This window comes from Lepidochelys olivacea, assembly GCF_965140295.1.
Source record: "Lepidochelys olivacea isolate rLepOli2 genome assembly, chromosome: 1".
Classification (NCBI taxonomy): domain Eukaryota; kingdom Metazoa; phylum Chordata; order Testudines; family Cheloniidae; genus Lepidochelys; species Lepidochelys olivacea.
In genome coordinates this window covers 77,582,163-77,606,789 of record NC_140411.1, presented here as the reverse complement: position 1 = coordinate 77,606,789, position 24,627 = coordinate 77,582,163, and the positions used below count along the sequence as shown (strand labels likewise).

Sequence of the window (24,627 nt, the reverse complement as noted above, 5' to 3'; positions counted from 1 at the left end):
ACCACAATAAGACTGATATCATAACCTGTAATATTTCCTCACCATCACCAGTATGGATAGATGATTATGTTCTCAGCAATGTAGAAACATTCACATACTTAGGCAGCAACATCAGCCAGGACAGTGGAACAAGCCAGGACATCCAGAATAAAATCAGTAAAGCCAGGAACCCCTTCACGAGCTTAAATACAGTCTGGAAATCACCAAAATACAAAACCAAAACCAAACTCAAGATTTATCAGAGCTGCGTACTTTCAACACTACTTTATAATGCAGAATGCTGGGGAATGAGAAAGTACGACGTGTCCAAACTGTCTTCATTCCATACAACCTACCTCAGAAAAATCCTCTGTATCTTTTGGCCCAGAACAATCTCAAACCAAGATCTATTGACACAGTGAAACCAAGAGGATCTGAGCACCATCATTGCCAGGCGGCATTGGAGAGAGATCAGTCATGTGCTTTGGATGGAAACTGATTCCATTACCAGAGTAGCAATAAGATGGACACCTGAAGGCAAGTGAAAACGAGGCTGCCCAAAAACAACATGGTGAAGAGCTGTGGAAGCTGAGCTGAAAAACTTGGGGCACAGCTGGGGAACCATTGAAAGACTTGCCAGAAACAGACAGGAGTGGACGAGCTTTGTCACTCCCCTAAATGCCAGAGGCATAATAGGAACATGATGAAGATGATCCACTCACTTGTTGTTTCAGCTGTGTCATCCTCTCTTTGTATGCTTCCACTGGCTCTCATTTCTCTATCACATCAAATGCCAAAGACTACTTTTCACTTTTAAGGCCCTTCAAGGCCTGTCTCCACCTTAACACATCAATATCATAAGTAATAATAGGTAACTCCCACCTCCACTCTGCCAATGATGCTAACCTTGGCTCCCCATTTATTATATTTTCTGATAGTACTTGATCCCTTGCTGGCCTTTATATATAGGAAAATCTCCCCATAAACATCTGCAAAGCTACCTCATTGTCTTATTTCACATCCCTTCTTAAAACTCTCTCCTGGCATGATGCCTACAAAAACAAACAAAAAAACTCAATTGTGACCACTGTGTACAATAGGTAAATGGTGTGCGGAGACCATAGCTTACCACACTTATCATAATTATTTATTTTATCCAGCTATCTGGTTTTCGACCAGAAAGTCTGGTCAAAAAGGGGAACTGACAGTAGTACTGACCAGACACCTAAAGTCCGGTTACTGTGGGAAAGGCACCAGGTTATCACCCCTACTCAGCCGGGGCTGCCTTCTACCTGCATCGGGCCGCTGCAAGCAAGCAAGCAGGCAAGTCTCCCCCAATCTGGTTGGGGTGGCGGGAAGAGGGGAAGAGCAGTGAGCAATGGGGAGAGGAGGAAAGAGGAACAAATGGGGAACGGGGCTGCAGGGAAGAGACAAGGCAGGGGAGGGGTCTTTGGGGAAGAGGTGGGTCAGAGGCAGGGTCTCAGGGGGGAAGAGATGAGGTTGGGGCACATTCTGGCACCACTGCTGGAGTGTCTGTTTTTTAAGTATTACAAATTGGCAACCCTATTGTTACCTTATGTTGCACTGTCTTTATTGTATTCACCTCTTGTCTTACACTTTAGATTTGAAGCCATTTTGGGCAGGGACTGTATTCTTTGCATTTGTACAGTGTCCAGCACATTTGGGCCATGATCTTTGTTTGGGCATTTAAGCACTATTACAATACAAACAATATATGATAGGTTCTAAACTGACCCCAGAGGTCAGTACTTCAGTTTTTATCTCATCTGAAAGGCATGTACAGAAGCAGTGTCCGCTAGCAGAATGCTAGGTTATTAATGGACTTGGAAAAGTGTTATATATGGTACTAAATCACCTACCCTAGTTCCTACTATACCTGAATGTTCATGGGAGTTCTCTCATCGAAGTACTGACATAGTACAAACTCTTTTTAGCTTGTGGAATATAATGAAATTAAAGTAGAAGCGTGTTTGCTGGAGAGCAGGGAGAAAACCTTTTTTTCAACATCCAATCTACTTTCTTCTGAGCTCTGAGGGTAAGTCTGCACAAAACTTTGAACTGAGCAGGACCAAGCCTCCTAGCTTGGGTCAACAGACCTGGGTTAGCGGGGCTCACGCTAGTGCTGTAAAAACAGCTGTAATAGACACACTTTGAAGTTGTGTCTTGGGCAGAAACTTGGGCTCTGAAGCCAAGGGAGGAGGATGGACTTCACAGAAAAAGAAAGAGGCACCCCAGGTAGCCTCCCAAGATATTTTGCTACCCTTCCTCAAAAGACTATTAGACCACTCTGCCTTTGATAGTGGGAAATACATGGAATTGGTAAGATTAGCAGACAGCAACCACTCCAACAGTGACTCTCAGTGCTTTTAAATGAAGGCATGTCTATTGGGGACAGGAAGAACTTTTTAACCAGGGTGAAATTAGGAAAAAAATTAGTGGTATTTTCCAAGACTACTCACTTAATAAACACCAGCCACATGAGACACTGTATGGTGGATTGTGCAGGTGTTCAAAATACGACCATGTATGCTTTCTGGGCTTAACTCACTCTCAGTAAATGCACCCGTGTGCTCTCCTGGGTTCCTGGGGTTTGCCTTCCTTTCCCAAGACTCATATGACCCACTGGGCTTCTTGAGTTTGGCTCCTCTTTGAGAGGGATGCTGATGCTCTTCTAGACTCTTAGGCTTGGCTTGTTAATGGGTTGGGGGGAGTGGTGATGTCTCCCAAGCCCACTCACTTGAAGTGCTGAAATGAGCTGGCACCCTAAGTAGCTTGTGCAGATCTTTATATTATGATCCTCTTTCTCCTTACTTACTGCTCTGACATTTCTGGTTTCTTTTAATCAGATTTAGGCTGAGATGTCTTTTATTTTATCAATACAAGTTCATCCGTCCATGATAGAATCCACCATGATGCAAGACAAAACAGTATTTCACGATCACTTTTATATCCTGGGAGCATTACTGTATGCAGCTGTGTAAAGAAAAGTTTCACATTTTATTTTTGTAATGAATATCCTTCTTAGAAAATTCTACACCAGGAGATATACATGCTACATTCACTATTTGGCTTGTTTGCTTTTACTAAATATAAGATTATAATAACTTTTTTGATTTATTTTGTATATCTGTGCATATATTTTTTGATGAACACTTGTAGCAGTAAAATGCAAAAGCTGTGTTAAACAATTTATATTTCTTGCCTTCCTGTGAATTTGTTTACTAGAATGTAATTCAGGGTAACTACCTAACATTTTGATTCATGTGCTATATTTCAGGACATGTGGATGACAACTGCCTGATTTAAATTGCGTGAGCGTTAGCAGTAAAAATAGCAGATGTTGAAGCAATCAAGCTAATTATTTAAAACAATGTACAACAAGACGTAAATAAAACAGGAATATTAAGAGTACTGCATGTGAGTGGATATTCACCATTTTATAATGGCATCAACATTGTAACTTGAGGTGTACAAAAAACTTCATTAAATATGAGATTTTTTTCTGTTTGTAAATTGTTCATGAACTGATAATTTTTAAACAAACAAGAGCAGTCACTGAATAATTCTTGATGGTTTACAGATGGCTGCAAAATCTTAAGAAGTTTTGGTTATTCAAATAAATCATGTAGCATAGCTCCCCCCCACCCCCCCCGCCACACACACCCCTCCGATTGGAAGTTTTATGTAACTAATACCATTGTGAATTTCAAATCTTAGAATGAAATATTAAATTCTGAATTTATTTTCAGTGAACAGTTGAACATTCATGTGTACAACGTTTGTTAGAATATAAATAGAAACCAAACTCCAAAGGTGAGCAAATACGATGAAAGCAAACTCATTTACAGTGTCAGTATTTGCTGAAAGTAAATGACTCACTCTTATTCATGTGTGTAGTCAAATTGAGTTCAGTCATTAAATGTAGCCCCTCATGGGCATAAATGTTTACAGGATCAAGACCTTTTATATTACTTTGCTCCCTTCCGAAGCCCCACACACAAATCTTCAAGATGCAGTTAAGACTGTGATGTAGTAACTATTTCTGCCAAAAATTGTTTTAGAAATAATATTTTAAAATAAAATAAAACCCAATACAATGAGTTTGCTTTTTTGGTTTCTTCATTTTAGAAATTAATTACATGTACTATTCAAATATTCTGCATTTACAAAATATATTTAACTTTCATCGAATGTCAAGAAAAAAAGTTACATTAATAGTATTGTGGGGGTAGTTTGGACTCCACATGCATTCTAGAAACCAAGAACAGTTCTTTAATGTTTTAGGAGAAAAAATATTTAAATTCCAGTGTCGCAAAAAAGTCTTTAACTATATTCGCAAAAAGAAAAGGAGGACTTGTGGCAACTTAGAGACTAACCAATTTATTAGAGCATAAGCTTTCGTGAGCTACAGCTCACTTCCTCAGATGCATATCGTGGAAACTGCAGCAGGCTTTATATATACACAGAGAATATGAAACAAGAGTTCCCAGAAGTTACCTACTACAGGACAGGCCTAACAAAGAAAATAACAGAACGCCACTAGCCGTCACCTTCAGCCCCCAACTAAAACCCCTCCAACGCATTATTAAGGATCTACAACCTATCCTAAAGGATGACCCAACACTCTCACAAATCTTGGGAGACAGGCCAGTCCTTGCCTACAGACAGCCCCGCAACCTGAAGCAAATACTCACCAACAACCACATACCACACAACAGAACCACTAACCCAGGAACTTATCCTTGCAACAAAGCCCGTTGCCAACTGTGCCCACATATCTATTCAGGGGACACCATCACAGGGCCTAATAACATCAGCCACACTATCAGAGGCTCGTTCACCTGCACATCCACCAATGTGATATATGCCATCATGTGCCAGCAATGCCCCTCTGCCATGTACATTGGTCAAACTGGACAGTCTCTACGTAAAAGAATAAATGGACACAAATCAGATGTCAAGAATTATAACCTTCATAAACCAGTCGGAGAACACTTCAATCTCTCTGGTCACGCAATCACAGACATGAAGGTCGCTATCTTAAAACAAAAAAACTTCAAATCCAGACTCCAGCGAGAAACTGCTGAATTGGAATTCATTTGCAAATTGGATACTATTAATTTAGGCTTAAATAGAGACTTGGAGTGGCTAAGTCATTATGCAAGGTAGCCTGTTTCCTCTTGTTTTTTCCTACCCCCCCCCCAGATGTTCTGGTTTAACTTGGATTTTAACTTGAAGAGTGGTCAGTTTGGATGAGCTATTACCAGCAGGAGAGTGAGTTTGTGTGTGTATGGGGGTGGGGGGGATGTGAGAACCTGGATTTATGCAGGAAATAGCCCAGCTTGATTGTCATGCACATTGTGTAAAGAGTTGTCACTTTGGATGGGCTATCACCAGCAGGAGAGTGAATTTGTGTGGGGGGGTGGAGGGTGAGAAAACCTGGATTTGTGCTGGAAATCACTTTAGATAAGCTATTACCAGCAGGACAGTGGGGTGGGAATAGGTATTGTTTCATATTCTCTGTGTATATATAAAGCCTGCTGCAGTTTCCACGATATGCATCTGAGGAAGTGAGCTGTAGCTCACGAAAGCTTATGCTCTAATAAATTGGTTAGTCTCTAAGGTGCCACAAGTCCTCCTTTTCTTTTTGCGAATACAGACTAACACGGCTGTTACTCTGAAACCTTTAACTATATTGTGGGCGATTTTTGTCCCCAAAATGCATTCAGAAACAAAGAACATTTTTTTTAAAGTGTTAGCCAAAACCAAACAAACATAACAAACCCCTGAAATTGAAAGAACTAGCAGGAGTCTCATTCAGTGTGAGCCTATATGCAGTTTTCACACATCAACATTGATGTGGAGGATACAAATTCACTGCATTCGTCACGTTGCTTGTGGATCTTCTGGGTAGCTGACCTTGGGCAAATGTAGCAGTGTCCGCTGCTGAGTTTGCTACCTGCTCCTGTTGTGACTGGTTTTCAATGGTAGTCAAGGGATGAGAATGCTGCTTTGATAAGCATGGTGCGATGATAAGTATCACATATTTTTCTCTTTATATGTGCATCTGCAAGTCATTCTCCTAGATTGATAAGGAACAAGTGCCTTCTTTGTCTTGGTTGAGTGTGCTGTCAAGCAGGATTGTTGTGAAACCAAGTGATGAAACATGCAATGCCAGCAATATTAAACATGTTGAAGAAAAAGAACCATTGGCCCCCTATTGATCTTGCACCTACAGGAGCACATTATTTCAAGATGATCTATGTTATCAGCACCACTTTTAGTGTCATTGTAGTGGAGGATTATGTAGGGTTTCTTTTTTGTCTCCTTTTAAAACCATGTCATGATGCCTCATCAATAGCATTATTACTGAGTTGCCCTTCTTTGGAAAGCAGGAAACCAGGGTTGAGTGGTCCAGCAAACCCCAACACTGATGAAAATTTTCTGTGCTGTGATGCAGATGCATCTCACTGAGATGCATATCTGGCTTGCTTTGTCATATTGTTAGAACATAGGTGAAATTTTCATTGAGGAGATCTTCAGGAAGCTGAAACTGGTTAAGAAGTTATCCCCAACTGTTTGTTTCTGTCTTACACCAGGGTTGAACACGAACTCCTTGTTGTCTGAAGACAAGCTTGATGAACAAATCAATGGAAACATGGTCTTCCTTCTCAGAGCAGCTCTCAACATGATCCAGCACAAAGTCACGATCAACTAATACGTTGTCATCACACAACAACTGGCTTTCAGAGTTATGAATCATTTTTATAAGATCAGAAGCAGAATAACATGCCCTTTTGTTCACCATCTTGAATTATACAAAACAGAAAATCCCCTTAAGAGTCTTCTGTGTTTTCAGTATTTGGAGCACAATTCCTAGACAGAAAATCCCCTCAGGAATGTTAGGCAAAGGAAGACAGGCATCCTCAACACAGAGTCAACTGTTGCTAACAAGGCTGGATTTGAAGGGACTAACATCCCTGGAGTACCTTCATCTTAGGGTGAGACTGTATTCTGCTGCCACTGTCACTGCTGTTAGTAATTAACATATGCTATTAGAATACAAGGTAGAGCCATTAAAAATATAGGGTAACAGTTCAACATGTCTGAGGTACATTTGTCCTTTTTTGATATAGACAAATCTTTTTCATACCTTTTTTTCTGAACTGTGTACATGTGTGTAGGTGACAATGCCCTAAAACAGCATAGTGGAGGGCCACTAGTTCATGAGCTATCACATCATATTTGCTTGTGGGGTACAGCATTACCCCACAAATATGAATGAAGATTAGTTTATTTTTGAAACACCTTAATACTCAGAGCTAGCCTTTTAACATTCAGCATAGTGTCAGGGTTAGGGGGAAACACAAGGTGACTTTTAGCCACCTTTTCAATTGCCTGATCTTGTGGCTGCCAGTCTGGTCCCAATGTGCAATGCAGAGCAGAATCAAAGCTGCTCAAAGTTGTGTCAGCTGCTTACAACCCCAAAGGATCCATTTCAGCAGCTAAGGATCACTAATCAGTAGTGATGTCACAGCTATGTCTCCTACTTCTGGATATGTCTTATATACCAGGATCAAGGAACAGAGCTACATTAGAGCTGTGCTAACTCAAAGCTGCCTGGGGACTTCTTGAACAAAGAAAGCCTGAGTGGGTTTGGTTAAGCTTTCCTTTTCATGTCTAAATAATACAGAGTAGTTGTAGCAGCACTGATAAGCTATCCCATAGAGTTATAGTAAGTGTTTCATATGAAGCTTTGCGTAATTATAGTTTGAGACTGAAAGCTTAATTCCAAAAGTTCTCTGACTTTGTGATGGATGAGGCTGCTATATAATCCAAGAATAGTGATATGTTACAATGGTATTAACAGTGTGAGGACCTGGTGAGTGAGGTGAGATTACTGTATAATTATAGTTGATTATTAGAATTTCCTGTATGAATGTATTGATCTAACTTTATATGGGGTTCCTGGAAGAACAAACAGGAAAGCAACACAATAAATCTAGATAATCACATTTGAAAGACTGTTGGGCAACATAGCAGCATGAACTTACAAGGTCTGGCACGTGCGACTCTGCCTCAGGCCTGTTCAGGCATGGCTGGCATCGCTTTATGTCTCCAACTGTCATAGTATGGACTGGGTGATCAGGATTCCAGACAGTGTACTGTCATCCCTTACCTGGTGGCAAGATCCCACATCAGTGCTGGAGGGAGACCCCCTTCGCAACCTCGGTCTAGTCAGTGACTCTCATCTCCGATGCTTCGGACCTCAGTTGGGGAGTCCACCTGGGTGATCTCAGTACTCAAGGCCAGTCACGATTGGTCCCTGCACATCAACATCAGGGAGATCAGGTTGGTTCGCCTAGCCTACCAAACCTTTCGGACTCACATACAAGGCAGGGCGGTTCAGGTCCTAATGGACAACACCGCCACGGTCTTCTACATCAACAGACGGGGGGGAGCCAGGTTGTCTTCCCTCTGTCAGGAAGCTCTCCAGCTCTGGGATTTCTGTCTGCAGCGCAACATCCATCTTGTGGCCGCTCACCTCCCGAGGGCCAGGAATACCTGGGCAGACCGCCTCAGCAGGACATTCTCATCTCACCACGAGTGGTCCCTTCACCCGGAGGTGGTCAGTTCTATCTTCCATAGGTGGGGAACTCCCCAGGTGGACCTATTTGTGTCCAGGTGAAACAGAAAATGCCACGTCCTTTGCTCGTTCCAGGGCAGGGACGAGGGATCCCTGTCAGATGCCTTCCTGCTCCCGTGGTTGGGGGCTCTGATGTACACCTTTCCTCCAGTGCCATTGTTTCCCAGGATCCTCAAGAAGATCCAACTGGATAGGGTGAAGGTCATCAGCATAGCGCTGGCGTGGCTGCACCAGCACTGGGGTTCAGCACTCTGCTGGACCTCTCAGTGGCAACTCTGTTCCGGATGCCACTCAGGGTGGACATTTTGTCCGTTAACTACAGCAGTCTCCTGCACCCAAACCTGGCAGTGCTTCACCTGACAGCTTGGCTGCTGCATGGCTAAACGCGCAAGAATGGCAGTGCTCGTCCGAGGTCCATTGAGTCATGTTGGGCAGTAGAAAGCCCTCCACCAGGGCCACCTACCTGGCCAAATGAAGCAATTCACCTGCTGGATGGTGAATAAGGGGGTCTGTCCCAAGCGAGCCCCATTGCAGCTCATTCTAGACTACCTCCTGCACCTCAAGCTTCAGGGCTTGTTACTCTCATCCATCAAAGTCCATCTAGTGGCCATTTTGGCCTTTCACCCACCTCTTGAAGGCAGGTGGGTTTTCTCTCAGGATATCATGGCCAAATTCCTTAAGGGCCTGGATCACCTCTACCCACACATCAGGGATCCTGTTCCTCTGTGGAACTTGAATCTGGTGCTGTCGTGGCTCACGGGTCCTCCCTTTGAGGCTTTGGCTTCCTGCTCTCTCTCCTTCTCATCCCCTGGAAGGTGGTGTTCCTGGTTGCCGTGATGTTGGACTGCTGGGTATCTGAGATTCAGGTGTCACCTTGGCCTTATACGGTCTTCTACAAGGACAAGATCCAACTAAGACCGCACCAGGCCTTCCTGCCTAAGGTAGTCTCTCAGTTTCATTTGAGCCATGACATTTACTTACTGGTTTTCTTTCCAAAGCCACATGTGGAAGTATAACATTGTATAAGGGGACATGCTGGATACATTGTATATGAGAGGGCATGCCAAAACATGTTACAAAGTATCTGAGGGAGCACACATAGGGACAGTTAGCTTTTGAATGGAGAAGCTCCAGTATCAACAAGGAAAGGGAGAGAGAGATCATTTACAGTCAGGACACATTCTCCAGTAGGGGACAGAGGTAATAAGGGAGCTAAAACTTTGTGAGGTTCTCCAGCATCCCGTCATTGTTGGGGTGAAAAATAGGGTTGGGGATCAGCTGGAGGAACCAGCGGGGGGTTCACTTGATTTCCCATACAATTATTAGGTCGTCTTGGACACTCTTTTTTCCAGTGTCCAGGCTGTTTACAGTAGTTACAAACCCCAGTTAATCCAGCCCCCCACCCCCTTTCGCAACCCCATCCCTGTCCCTGGTGTGGTCTGCTTAGTCCTGAATAATGCTGTATCTGCAGAGCCATTAACTTTTGGGAGGACTGTTCCTCCTTTCCTTTTTAAAGTGTGGTGGCAATGCTCTGCTACTGCCAGCAATTTGTCCATGGTTTCAGTCTCCCATCCCACACTTATTTGTTTTAACATGCTGCCTGTGGCAGGGAGAAGACCATCAAAAAATGCATGTGCCAAGGCCCCCTACCCATTTACATCAGGCTCTTGTATTCCTGAATGTTGTAGGAAAATATCAGTTAGCCGGGACCTATAGTCGCCTGGGCTTTCTCCTTGCCCTTGCTTACAGCAACATATTGCTGTCCAGTTTGTTTTAGGAGACCACACTTTGGGAATGGCTTGATGCAGGCACTTCCAAAGAGCCATACACCGGTCTCTGTATGCCAAATCTGGGCCAGTACTTTTTATGGTTGAGTGGCGTGCCTCAGCTGGCCAGTCTGCGGCAGCCAACCATTTTTCATAATAACTGGCAGGAGCTAACAATTTACACAGTTGGAGGAGATCTGTCTCAGAGGGTTTAGAGGTTTCACAGATTAACAGAAACTCCTCAGCAAATTTGACAGAGTTTTCCTGTGGTTTGGTAAAACTTTTAACTATAGATAAAAGTTCCGTACGAGTCCAGGGCTTATAATCTCATATGGACTCACTTTCTCCCATTTTAAGGACTCATACGGGTGTCACAACAGTTTGATCAGAGTCTCTCATTAACCTCCCATCAGGTTCTCTTTTCCAAGAAGAGATGTCAAGAGAATCTTTGCAGTCTGCTTTGGATTTCTTCTTCATAATATTTTGCAGAGCTGCGAGGCCAATGAGGGTATCTTCTTCACTTTCATTATCTCTAGTCACTGAAGATTTTTCCTTTTCTGATTTCTTATTTGCGCAGGAGTATGTTGGGGGTCGGGTTTGATCCGGATCATTGCACAGGACTGGGCAAAGGGGAGCGCTCGGACTAGTGGTGGGAGAGACTGCATCCAACTGAACTGTTAGTTTTTTGATAGAATTTTTAAGAGAGGTGAGTTTTGACTCAGTCCATCTACGATTTGCCTCTTCCCACCACTGCATGAAGCAGTCTACTTCTCCTCTCTCCAATTTGGTTTTTGGGAGGATGAGTTTGGTTTTTAAAGCGTCCACTCGATCCTTGTCCCAAGAATCTAACAGTGGCCACTGTAATTTGGGGTTCTCTAGAGCTAATTTGGACCATTTTTCAAGAAACCTACAAGAGTCCGGACCCCTCCTAAAATACATAAAATAAGCCGGAGTTCCCTTAGGGAACTGTTCTACCTTAGACTTCTGATTACCCATCCAGGAGGACTTCACACAGCACTCACACAAGAAGGAAATTTGGGCTCAGCAGAGCGGTACCCGGTGCAACACACAGAAAGGAGCCCACAGGCTACTGTCTCAGCTGCCCTTGCTTTCACACCAGGGGCTATACCCAAGGCGTGGTGCGGCTCCAGCTGTGCAGATTCCACTTATTCAGACCGTGGGGACTGGGACCCCTTAGTCAGCCAGTCTCCGGACAGAGATGGCTCCCAGATTCACACACACACCACGGGGAAGACGGATAGACACAAAGACAAGGCAGTCCTCAAACCGGTTAAAGCACAAAAATAATAATTACCTGAGACGTCTGATTCCAGAAGCTGGATCCAAAGACCCATACCCGAACAGAGTGGGAACCAACAAGTTCAATGGCGTAGACTGCGCTGCTGCTGTGTACCTTTCTGTCTTGTGGAGGATCGCTTGGACTAAGCGTCAGGCACCGGCTGCCACGATCGTCCTGCAAGGCAGTCAGGGATCACACAGCCTCAGTGAAGCCGCTTGCCATCTCGGTGGGACCTCCAAATTGTCAAAGTTTGACTCAGACTCACAATTTATCAGACCACTCTGTTTTATTAGCAAAGCTGCTCTGCTAATACATTTAGAAGTGAGCCCCCCGAGTGGGGCTTGTGTCTTTTAATTTATACAGTTTTTTGGAGAACAAGTTACAGAGAAGTTACAGACAAAAGAAGAAAAAGATTTTAGTCACCACCCTTCGAGATCCCTGAGACCAGTCACCTATCTTCAATTTCCTGCCACCCTTAACAATCTCCTTTAACAGCTTCCAGTTAACTTAACTAATTGCCCTTCACACCTTCCATTCTGATGCCTGCTTCTTAGACGTGCTGGCTCTATCTTAATTGCTTCTCCATTCAAAAGCTAACTGTCCCTACGTGTGCTCCCTCAGATACTTTGTAACATGTTTTGGCATGCCCTCTCATATACAATGTATCCAGCATGTCCCCTTATACAATGTTATACTTCCACACACATAAGTCAGAGGAGGAATGCAGGCTATATGCCCTGGACGTCAAGAGGGCTCTGGCCTTCTACATTGACAGGACCACCCATTCCATAAGTCGACACAATTATTTGTCGCTGTGGCCGACAGGATGAAAGGTCACATTTTTTCTGCTCAGATAATTTCCTCCTGATCATTGTGTGCATTCGCTTTTGCTATGATTAAGCAAAGGTTCTCCCCCACCCCAACGCGATCATCACCACCCACTCTACCAGGGCGCAGGCCTCTAGAGCAGCCTTTTTGGTACAAGTGCCTATTCAGAACTTCCATAGAGCAGCCACCTGGTCATTCATCCATACCTTCATGTCTCACTATGTGCTTACCCAGCAGGCCAGGGACAATGCTGTCTCTGGTAGAGCAGTACCGCAAGCTGCCAAGCAGTGAACTCCGAGCCCACCTCCCTAGATACTGCCTGTGAGTCACCTAGAATGGAATCAACACAAGCAAGCACTCAAAGAAGAAAAAAATGGTTACCTGCCTTTCATATTTGTTGTTCTTCAAGATGAGTTGCTCATGTCCATTACATTACCCACCCTCTTACCCCTCTGTTGGAGTTGCTGGCAAGAAGGAACCAAGAGGGTGTAGGTCCAGCTGCGCCTGATATACTGCCGCATAAGAACGGCACTCCAGAGGGCACCACAGCAGGCCCTATGGCTACCGCTAAGGAAAAAGTCTCTGACAATTGTGCACATGGGCATACACACACCTAGAATGGATTGGACATGAGCAACACATCTTGAAGAACAACAGTTACGAAAGGAAGGTAACAGTTTGTTTATTTTTCATTTTTCTGTTGATTTCATCTGCAGTATTTGAATACACTTTGTATATTGACAGATTATTACTTTAAAAATATATCATTTTTGTGTTTTCTCTAAGATGTTTATAGATTTTTTCCTGAAAGCGTGCATTTAGGGCTAAAAGAAAAGGAGTACTTTTGGCACCTTGGAGACTAACAAATTTATTTGAGCATAAGCTTTTGTGAGCTATGTTAGAGAGCTTATTCCTTCACTCTCCCACTTCCCTGGTCCTTCTCGCATGAACAGAGAGCAACAATACCCGAAGTCCGAAGGTGCAAACTATTCGATGTTTATTGGGGTGAACTTCCAGCAAGCTTAAATACAAGTTCCTTTTTCCTTATTTTTGAATCCCAACTTACTTCCTGTTTGCCCCTAATTTATATAGTAATATCCTTAGCTATACCTTAACCAATCATTCTACTGAAATTTAACTAACCAATCCTAACATATTGTAACATGATTAGCTAACCAATTATATCACACCACCTTAATTAGTTTACACTCAGCAAAATTAATTATACAGCAGACAGAAACAATCACAGAACCAGACAGAGACCATGCCAATAAACAATAGCAAAGTGGGAACTATAATGACAAAACAATACAGAAGAGAGGATTTCACATCCCAGCTATTGATAAGTGAGTTCTTGTCAGACAGGATGCTATCAAACTAAGTTTCCTTTTACATTTTCTAGGCACTTCCCTTTCTGTGGAGGTGATAGGAATACAACCCTGTCCTGATAGTGCCTGACAGCCCAATAGCACCTTATTTCAATGTGATTAGTTTGGAATGTGAGGATGTGACTATTCGCTTCCTAGCTTATGGCTGCCTCTGCTGCTTTGCCAAAGGCCTTAGCCTAAGAGCAGGGCCTCAAACTGTCACAGTAAGAGAAGGCCCTTACACCAGCAGACAGTGATTTTGATTCTTTCTTTTATCTCTCTCTAACTAGCCAAGTGATAAGAATACCCCTAAATTCTTAAAGTACAGGCCTTTGCAGACAAGCCTGAATATCTATATCCTAACAAGCTACAGCTCACTTCATTGGATGCATGCAGTGGAAAATACAGTGGGGAGATCTTATATACACAGAGAACATGAAACAATGGGTGTTAACATACACACTGTAACAAGAGTGATCAGGTAAGGTGAGCTATTACCAGCAGAAGAGGAAAAAACAAACAAACAAAACATCTTTTGTAGTGATAATCAAGGTGGGCCATTTTGAGCAGTTGACAAGACATGTGAGGAACTGACCATTATACTGACCACTATACTTACCTACATGCCTCCAGTTTTCATCCAGACCACACCACACGATCCATTGTCTGCAGCCAAGCTCTATGATACAACCAGATTTGCTCCAACCCTCAGATAGAGACAAACACCTACAAGATCTTTATCAAGCATTCTTACAACTACAATACCCACCTGATGAAGTGAAGAAACAGATTGACAGAGCCAGAAGTTACCTACTACAGGACAGGCCCAACAAAGAAAATAACAGAATGCCGCTAGCCATCACCTTCAGCCCCCAACTAAAACCTCTCCAGCGCATCATCAAGGATCTACAACCTATCCTGAAGGACGACCCCTCACTCTCACAGATCTTGGGAGACAGGCCAGTCCTTGCTTACAGACAGCTCCCCAACCTGAAGCAAATAGTCACCAGCAACTACACACCACACAACAAAAACACTAACCCAGGAACCTATCCTTGCAACAAAGCCCGTTGCCAACTGTGTCCACATAGCTATTCAGGGGACACCATCATATGGCCTAATCACATCAGCCACACTATCAGAGGCTCGTTCACCTGCACATCTATCAGTGTGATATATGCCATCATGTGCCAGCAATGCCCCTCTGCCATGTATGTTAGCCAAACCGAACAGTCTCTATGTAAAAGAATAAATGGACACAAATCAGACGTCAAGAATTATAACATTCAAAAACCAGTCGGAGAACACTTCAATCTCTCTGGTCACTTGATTACAGACCTAAAAGTGGCAATTCTTCAACAAAAATACTTCAAAAACAGACTGCAATAAGAGACTGCTGAATTGAAATTAATTTGCAAACTGGATACAATTAACTTAGGCTTGAGTAAAGACTGGTTGTGGATGTGTCATTACACAAAGTAAAACTATTTCCCCATGTTTATTTCCCCCCCTACTTTTCCTCACACGTTCTTGTCAACTGCTGGAAATGGCCCACCTTGATTATCACTACAAAAGGTTTTTCTTCTGTCCTGCTGGTAATAGCTCACCTTACCCGATCACTCTTGTTACAGTGTGTATGGTAACACCCATTGTTTCATGTTCTATGTGTATATATAAAATCTCCCCACTGTATTTTCCACTGCATGCATCTGATGAAGTGAGATGTAGCTCACAAAAGCTTATGCTCAAATAAATTTGTTAGTCTCTAAGGTGCCACAAGTACTCCTTTTCTTTTTGAGGATACAGACTAACACAGCTGCTACTCTGAAACATGTCATTTAGGGCTAGATTATGTATTTAAAAGTAGCCCTGAATACAGGCTGGCACATAGCTGCACTGTCACAAGAGTAGCCTAGGCTGAAACCCAGAGTTTAAGAATGGCCTTGTCCAGATTATTACTCCTTCATGATGGCCCAGCTATGCTACCCAATATATTGGAAGGAACAACTTTGGCTCTTTCCACTCCTCACCCATCTCTGCCCACTCCCTAATATGGAGGGGAGGGAGAAGTACTGGTGACATAGCTTCTGCTTCCCATCCTGAATGTGTATCAGAGAATCAGGGAAGTTAAGTGATGTGTTACTCTGCCTTACATCCCTATGTCAGCTGGATTATATTCTGGCTCTTACATTTCTGAAGCTAAAATAAATTTGCATTACTAATTCCTGAGAATAGACAGTCAAATATGGCTCTTGAGAAAGTTTTATGGTAATATGATGCAGGGTGAGCATACAGTCTGACATGAATAAAAGGCAGACATAATAAACCAAATTTACAAAGCCCTACATGTACCATTCTAAAATTATAGTGCACCTAAAACTCCTATCAGCACCCTATAAAGTGAAATTAGCAGGCCTGAATTTCTCTGCGGATATAAACCAGAAATGGACAAATGCAAGCACATAGTGCTGGATTACTCAGTGATCAAATAATAATGGAAAGAAATAGGCAAAGGTCTAAAATCAATATGAGGAAGTACTCAGATTAATGACTGTTATGACTGCAATAGCCCACAAAGGACTCCTGTTAGTGCTAATAGTCACCAAAATAAAACTGTCTACAGAGAGGGAGAAAGCACTAACTATCCTACAAGCAATGGAAGAATAAAAGGTATTCAAACAAAATGTTAATTTCCAGGAAGCAAATTTAGAACAAAAGAGTAATGGCCGGATGGGCCAACCAATGTCCAGCATTCATGGGCTCCCTCCTTTTTCTGGAGAGCGGAGGTGTCAGCTGCCTCTTCTGTCACGGACTTTGTGTAGTTCTCTTTAGGGCATCAAGAATCCAAAACTGGGGAGGAATTTGTCTGGGCCCCAGACAAGGGGACCACAGACCATCCTCCCTCACAAAATCAAAAGAAATTTAGGCCTGGGTCCAAAAAGGGACTTGAGCATTGCAATGCTGAGTGTCACAAATCCTATCTTTTCGGCAACCAGAAAATCACTGGAACAACAATGCAATCTACAAAACCTCAGTTACATGTGTAGGCTCCCTCTGCAATGAATAAGGAGAGAGACATTAGAATGTTATCCCTGAAAGACAGCATTCTAGGTAGTGTGGTTAGAGCACTCATCTGAGAGGTGGCAGATCACTGTTCAAATCCCTTCTTATCAGGTGGAGGGGAGACATGAAGTAGGAGTCTCCCACATCCGGGGTGAGTACCCTAACCTCCAGGTTGACAGTAATGAAGGATCTCCTTCCCCCCTCCCCCCACCTTCCACCCACCGGATTATTTAGATGCCTGACTCCAGCAGAGGGTTCAGAGCTGAGAATCCCAAACAGAGATAGGTGCTAAACCAGGGATTGGCAACCTCGGCATGCAGCCCATCAGGGAAATCCGCTGGCGGGCTGGGGCAGTTTGTCTACCTGCAGCATCCGCAGGTTCGGCCAATCACAGCTCCCACTGGCCACAATTCACCGTTCCAGGCCAATGGGGGCTGCGGGAAGCAGCATGGGCCGAGGGATGTGCTGGCCGCCGCTTCCCGCAGCCCCATTGGCCTGGAATGGAGAACCGCGGCCAGTGGAGGCTGCGATTGGCCGAACCTGCGGATGCTGCAGATAAACAAACCATCCCGGCCCGTGAGCAGATTTCCCTGATGGGCCGCGTGCCAAAAGTTGCCGATGCTTATGCTAGACTGAACTCCCTGAGAGGGTGATGCTTAACACACATGCCCCTCATTGGCATCTCCTGTTAGCTATCTTAGGTAGCTCCCTGCTCAGCATGCTGGCTTTTGTGAATCCCATTTTTAGGTGCCCGTTTCCCTACACTCATTTTGTAGGAAGCCTGAGTGCCTAACTCACGCTTTGTGCATCCCACTGAGTTTTGAATAGGCATTGCAACACCTAATTCCCTTTGTGAACCTAGCCCTCTTATCCTAACTTTTCTTCCCCACAAACTTCTTCTTGTAGATATTTATATGAAAAGTGGGTGCTACAGGAAAATACAAAAATAAATATGGAAACCCATTTTAGACTTAATTAGCAAAAAGTAAATTGCCCAGTTCTGCCACCCTGCTTGTCATGGTAACAGAACACAGCTCAAGAGATCAGATTCATAATTTTTTTAAGGTTGAAGGGATGACTAGATCATCTTGTCTGACCTCCTGCATAATACACAGGCAATAGAATTTCACCCAGTTACCCCTGTTTTGAGCCTAGTAAACTGTGTTTTACTAAAAGCATCCAATCTTGAGTTGGAGACATCAAAAGATGGAGAATCCACCACTTCTTTGGTAGCTTGTCTCAGTGGCTAGTCACCTCCACCGTCAAACATATGCTCCTTATATCTGATTGAATTTGTTGGCCTTCAACTTCCAGTAAATGTTTCTTGTTATACCTTTCTCCACTAGGTTAAAGAGCTCTTTAATACTTGGTATTTTCTCCCTGTGAAGCTACTTAGACACTACGATCTAGTCACCTTTCAGCCTTCTTTTTGATAAATTGAACAGATTGAGCTCCTGAAGGACTCCTACTCACCTGTTTGTGCATTCACGGGCTGCATTAACCCTTCTGGCCACCCTGGAAGCTCATTTTTTGTTCCTTGTCCACTTTGAGCACTAACTCCTTTTCACAATCATTGCTTTTCAGGATACAGTTCCCCTACTGTAGCCTTCATTTTTGTTTTTCCGCTTCCAATACCTGTTGAGACCATGATGTACCAAGGGTAGCAAATAAAGAATGAATGGTAGAGAGACGTAATCAGATTATTTTGATCTTGAGGGAATGCTTTCTCCAGTAATTTCTGGTGAAGGTTCATCTCTATTTTTATTCAAACCAGGTTGCCTATTTTAAAATCGAGCATTTTCTGCAGACCCATAACATGAAGTATTTTTATGTAATTCTACATTACTGCATCAAGTAAAATATCTTTTGTGTCTCACCATCAGAAAAAGGGCAATATTTTTAATGTAAAATATTTCTGAATGCTGAAGCAGATGCCATTAGTGTCTTTCTCTTCTCATTTACACTGCTGTAAGCAGTTCCACTGAAGTCAATGGAATAAACTAGTATGAGAAGAATTAGGCCCTAAATGTCCTTATGCAGTAAGGAACCCCGAGATGTTTCCTGCTGTGTTACTGGACGGTTGTATGTAGACTTGTGACATTACCCAGGATACCATCTGGACTGCTGAATAGCTGTGACTCCTCAGTTCTCCAACTTGGGATGCCTTTTACACTGCTTTAGTCATGAACAGCCACTCCTGGCTCGTTAACACACAGCCTCCAGCTTGTAACTTGCTCTCAGTTACACAGCATTGAGTGCTACCAGCTAGCCAGTCATGAATCACACTGCAGAAGAACACCAGAAGATTCTCTAGTTCCAAACTTTCCCCCAGAAATGCGTGTCCTATATTTCCCAGCACACTACTGAACAGTGCAAGGTCATGTAAAGTCTGTCATTTCATCACAGGAAAATGATATGACCAGCATTGCTATCCCAAATGGAGTTTCCCTCATATTTAATCCAAACACACTTGTTAAGATAAAACAATAAGATAACTTTATAACTACCAGAACGAAAAGAAAGATTTTAAGTGTCTAAAAGTAAAGAGGCATAAAAAGTGAGGATTGGTTACAAAATAAATAAAAGATGAAATGCAACTGACATCTAACTTAACAAACTAGAAGGGATTCAAAGAAAATATCTCTCTCACCAGATATTTTGCAGTCCACCAGCTGAGTTTCTTTTCAGCCAGGATCTCGCCCTCCCCCCACAAAGTTCAGTTCTGTAGGAGTCATTGATGTCATAAGCAGAGGTGAAGGAGGAGAGTGAGATAAAACATTTTTCTTCCCTCTTTATAATTCAATTTCTTGTACTAGAGACACTCTTGCTCAGTCATAGTGAAAAATAGTCTCTTGTGGGTGTGAGTTTTAGGTCATCCCTGTGATGGAATGTAAATTTCTTGTTCACACTTTCTGCCCTGCTGGATAATGTTCAGTTAACTAAGTTATAGTCTTGTTGTCTCTGCAAAACTGTTTTTTGGCCTGCTTTCTAACTGTGGAGCATGTTACAGCATTGTTATAGAGTAGAATCTTATAATTGTACATACAATGTTGATACACACATTTTACCAAGACAGTAATGTTCAGCAGACTGAGTTGTCAAATGATACTCACAAGACGTACTTTGTACAAAATATATCATAACTTTCTAATAGAGTGATCATAGGGGCCTAGGCTGTCACAAGACTGCTGGGAAAATTATAAAGCATCATTGTACTATGAAAGAAGTCAGACAGAAATAAAATGGGAAAAGCTTGCCAGTACATAACATGTTGCAAGTGGAAACAGGAAAGTTTTGGGGGTTATTGGGAGCAGGTTGCAATTTCAGCTAATGGTTGGTGCAATTAAGAAGTCAATATTTCTTTCAGTATCTTGGATTAAATTCCTCTCCCCCCACAAATTATTTGTCTCTCCATGAATCATCTCTGAAGCTATGTGAAGAACTGGATGTAATGATCTTCAAAGGAAGAGAGATTCATTAGTATATTCCCATGGCCAAGGCAGTAGTTGGAAAAAAGTAAATGACATCCATGAGACAACTGACCTTTGTGTTGAATAGGTCAGCATACCTCTAGGCCAAGATTTACAACTAGTTGTAGCCTCGAGAGGTACAGAAAGTAGTAGATCACTATAGATTAATTGAGCCCTTTGATATCTTCTTATTTAATGCCATTTGAATATTGGATGTTTGTGAAGCATTAGTATGATTTAATAAAGTGTTACCTTTCAAAAAAAATAATTAGGAAGTGTCTTTCAATTGAATTTCACTTGTTTAATAAATAATATTAAAGGGAAAAAAGTTTTAGAATGTTGTGGAATTATTGGTCTTTTCCGTTGCTAATATAGCTATTTTTTCACGATTAGTATGTTACTCAGATGTTGCTGTAGGCTATTTTTAAAGAAATCCTAACTAGTCCCTAGACAAAATCTTGGCTCGTTTGTGTGGGTGTGCTAGTGCAGATGGCTAGTCCAAGTAGCCTCTTCACAATCCCCTTGCTTGCCCTTGGAGAGGCTTGGCAAGAGATACGAATAGCACTCCTGTCCTTCACTGCTATATTTCTTCCATCCACTGCACCTCTGAGTTAGGTCAGGAATTCTCCCTTTATCTGGATATGTTATAATATAACATCAATAATGTATGGCTATGTTATGAATGGTGAAAATTAGAGAAAAGATATTTAATTGTTTTAAAAGAATATTGTTCAACTTTATTTAATCAGTGCATTTTTACACAGTATTTTTATCCATCGGAAGCCTATGAATCTGTGAATAGCATTTTAATGAAGTAAAGTTCTCCTTTGAAGTTTAGCCAACCTTTGATGTTTTTTTAATCAGCCATTACTTCGAAGTCTAATTGTCTAATTTACAGCTAGGCTATTAAATCCAAGACAATAATTAATAAATAAAAACAATATGGGATTCGTCACATGGGAATAAGGTCATGCCTTAGATGTGAGATTTAAAACAAAATGACTTACTATCTACTACTTGAGACAGACTTTATCTGACAGAATGTTTCCAAGTATTAAATAATACTTTGATCATGAATCAGTTAGGAGTCTCTTGAGAGCCAAATAAAAGGTATTGTCTTTTTTTTAAAGTGTTGTATTGTGATGTATTTTTCTCTTATTGTCATTAAAGGCCCTATAGAATAAGTATGTGAATGTATCAGATCTGGATGTGATGATTGGTACTGAATACACATCCTCATGCAAGGGGAGTGAGCATCTCCCAGGGCTGTTCCTGCCCCCTCTTGCAGCTATGCACTTGTGCATTGACTGTTCTGAAAATATAAGACTAGGACTATTGTTATGGTTTATTACAGTGTGTAGGACTTATTCTATGTTTAGGTCCCCCCCAAACATTTTCTGATCCTATTATTTTCTGTAAATGTCCACGCCTGACAAAGGGCCCAACGTCACATTGTTGTAAGTTGACATTTGAATGAATGTTTAAAGATCTGGTGTTTGGGTCTTAAAAAATAGGATATTCCTCATATATATTTCTTTCAGTATCTTAGTTTTATACAAATTATGTCCCCAGACAAACCAGCCATAGATGGTAGCAATTAAGCAATTAATTTTCTATATGTAATGTCTCCTAAATAAACAATTTGTTTCCACTAGATTTTGATGTCTTTGGTCACGTTTAATAGTACCTTACACTATAAATAATCCCACTGAAATCTAACTTGTTATGTGTGGAGTTCAGATACTGCTTGCTGTGAGTAAAGGTACCACAATCTGACCTTTCTGGAAGGTGTTAAGAGCACCTCTGATGCATGGTACCAGTTTCTCTCATAATCTGGCTTTGACCCCACGTGGTGGTTATCTTAACAAAAGTGACATTGTTTCTGATACTGACTGATAGAGCCTCAGCAACTAAGACTGTAAACCAATTTGCCTGTTCTGCTTTTGTACTTCTGTGCTTATGCACCACTTGAGTTACACTGTGATGCAAAAACAAATTATAATGAGAAGCATTAGCCCACTTGTAATTTTATATCTCTCCACCTACAGATATTAATAAAATACTGATACTACTTTGTACTTATATTAAAATAACATTTTTAACAAATAAAAATCTGTGAGTGTTCTTAATGTAAGCATTTTAGGGAACTAATGGAAATGCAGTAATTTTACTGACACCTATGTCACTTTTTTGTAGGCTTGTTCTCAGTTCTGTCTCTGACTACTTTGCTGCCATGTTCACAAGTGATGTTTGTGAGGCCAAGCAAGAGGAGATCAAAATGGAAGGCATAGACCCTAATGCGCTGTGGGATCTTGTTCAGTTTTCATACACAGGTACTATAATGTGTTTATTATGTTTCCTAGAAAGGAGGATATTGATATTTGTTTCCTACGAGTTAACTGGAGGTATATGGTATTAAAATATATGTATTTTTCTTAATCATTATTAATTTAAAACCCTTCATTTAACATGTGTTTGTAATATTAAATGTCATTCTATTTTTGTATCCATCATCATTCTGCACCTTGGACTGTGAACGCAAACCTCCAAAACCTATATAGGATCTGGCTTGGTGGAAACTTGGAGTGTTCAGGAAAGGGCATTTTTTAGATAGTCAGTAAGTGGCATTCTCCTCAGTGTGCCAGCTGTGATCTAGCATGGTATTATCTATCGCAGTTGAGAAAAGCACCGTGTATTGGATAATCCTAAAACACAGGTTCTTTAATGGCCATATATGGTCAGGACCTATGACACTTTTTGGAAGTACAGGAGTGTCCTAATGTCCTGGTCAAATTCCATTTACATAATACTTTTAAAAAAATCCTGTTTTAGTTTGAATTGGATACAGTCTTCTTCACTTCCTGCTCTAGTCTTTCAATCTGTTGTGTAATGTTTCTCTATGTTACTGAACTGCTGTGTTTTTCTGAACAGCTGCTGTATTTTATTACTGAGTGAAGTCAAATTGTATATATGTATCTCACACACAAAAACAACATTACAAGAATGTTAAGGTTGCAAAGTCAAGCACTCAAAAGACGGGAAATACCAGAATTAAGGTAGTCTGTGCAACTTTAATTTGCCCCCTTATGTGTATGAATAATGATACAGCCATTAATTATGTGATCACATACTGGTTTTTACCATAGTGTATCAGCCTCATTCAGTCCACAAAATGGTGGTGGTGACTGAATGAGCTGCTATTCAATGTTTTTGTTTTTTTCCTCACTGTTCAGTGTGTAGCCCCAGGAACTATTTACAGCACACTATTCCAAATCTTTTCAGATTATACAATTATTAATTTCATCATGGGCTTTTATTTTCCCCATGATGCTCATTACTGTAATATTTGAGTGCTTCACAAACATTAATTAATTATTTTCAAAGTATTCATGTAAATTCAAGGGATTATATTATCCCCAATTTACACATGAGGAAGTGAGACACAGAAAGATTGTGTTCAAAAGTGCCCACTACTTTGGGATGTGCAGTATGAGACACATACACCTGATTTATCAGCATACTTAGTGAAGGAACAAAATATGGACACCGTGTAGAATTAAACATGTGGGTTTATTATGCACAGCGCTGTTGGAGTGTTACCTTGCTTATTAAGCTTAGAGACACTGCCAAACAATTGATTACAATGGATTATATGGATTTTTCATGGGTGGATGGAAATGACAGGGTAGGCAGTCCCAAACCCCTGGATAGGTCTAGCAGCAAGACAAGATAAGCACAGTAGCCAATAGCTAAAGATTACATAATGTTCCGCCCATGGTTTTAAGTTAACACATGACACTCAATTAGTACACAGGTGTTTTTCTTTAAATAATATATAGAGTGTGTTAGTATAAAATATATATGTTGAATTTTGATTTGGGATTCATAGGAATGAAGTAGCTCCCCTGATTGTTCGGCAGGTACACACCTAGGAGTTAAAGCAAAAGGACAAATGAAAAGTATATAGCAATAAAGATTGACTTTTAGTTGTTCATTTGTGTTTCTAAGGCAGGCACTGGCAATGGCTTGGAGGAGAGATGCACATCTGTGAGAGGGAGGATATTATATCTCATACTGACATGTTTGAACCTCTTCCACAAACTCAAGGCTGGTGTGTAGGAAGGCACCTCTTCCACAGAAGAAACAGGGCCCCTTTTATTTTTTAGGTTTGTTTGCATTATATAGC

At 41.7% G+C, this 24,627-nt stretch overlaps 1 protein-coding gene across 1 annotated transcript in view; it reads left to right on the top strand.

Moving 5' to 3' along the window:
- KLHL1 (kelch like family member 1) overlaps positions 1 to 24,627 on the top strand; it is a gene marked incomplete at its 5' end in the record, with an annotated part of 430,814 nt that overhangs the window by 137,358 nt on the left and 268,829 nt on the right. The window contains one exon of the mRNA XM_084617931.1: positions 22,638 to 22,774. Coding sequence (XP_084474057.1) covers positions 22,638 to 22,774 — 137 coding nt within the window. The remainder of the gene's footprint in view (positions 1 to 22,637; positions 22,775 to 24,627) is intronic.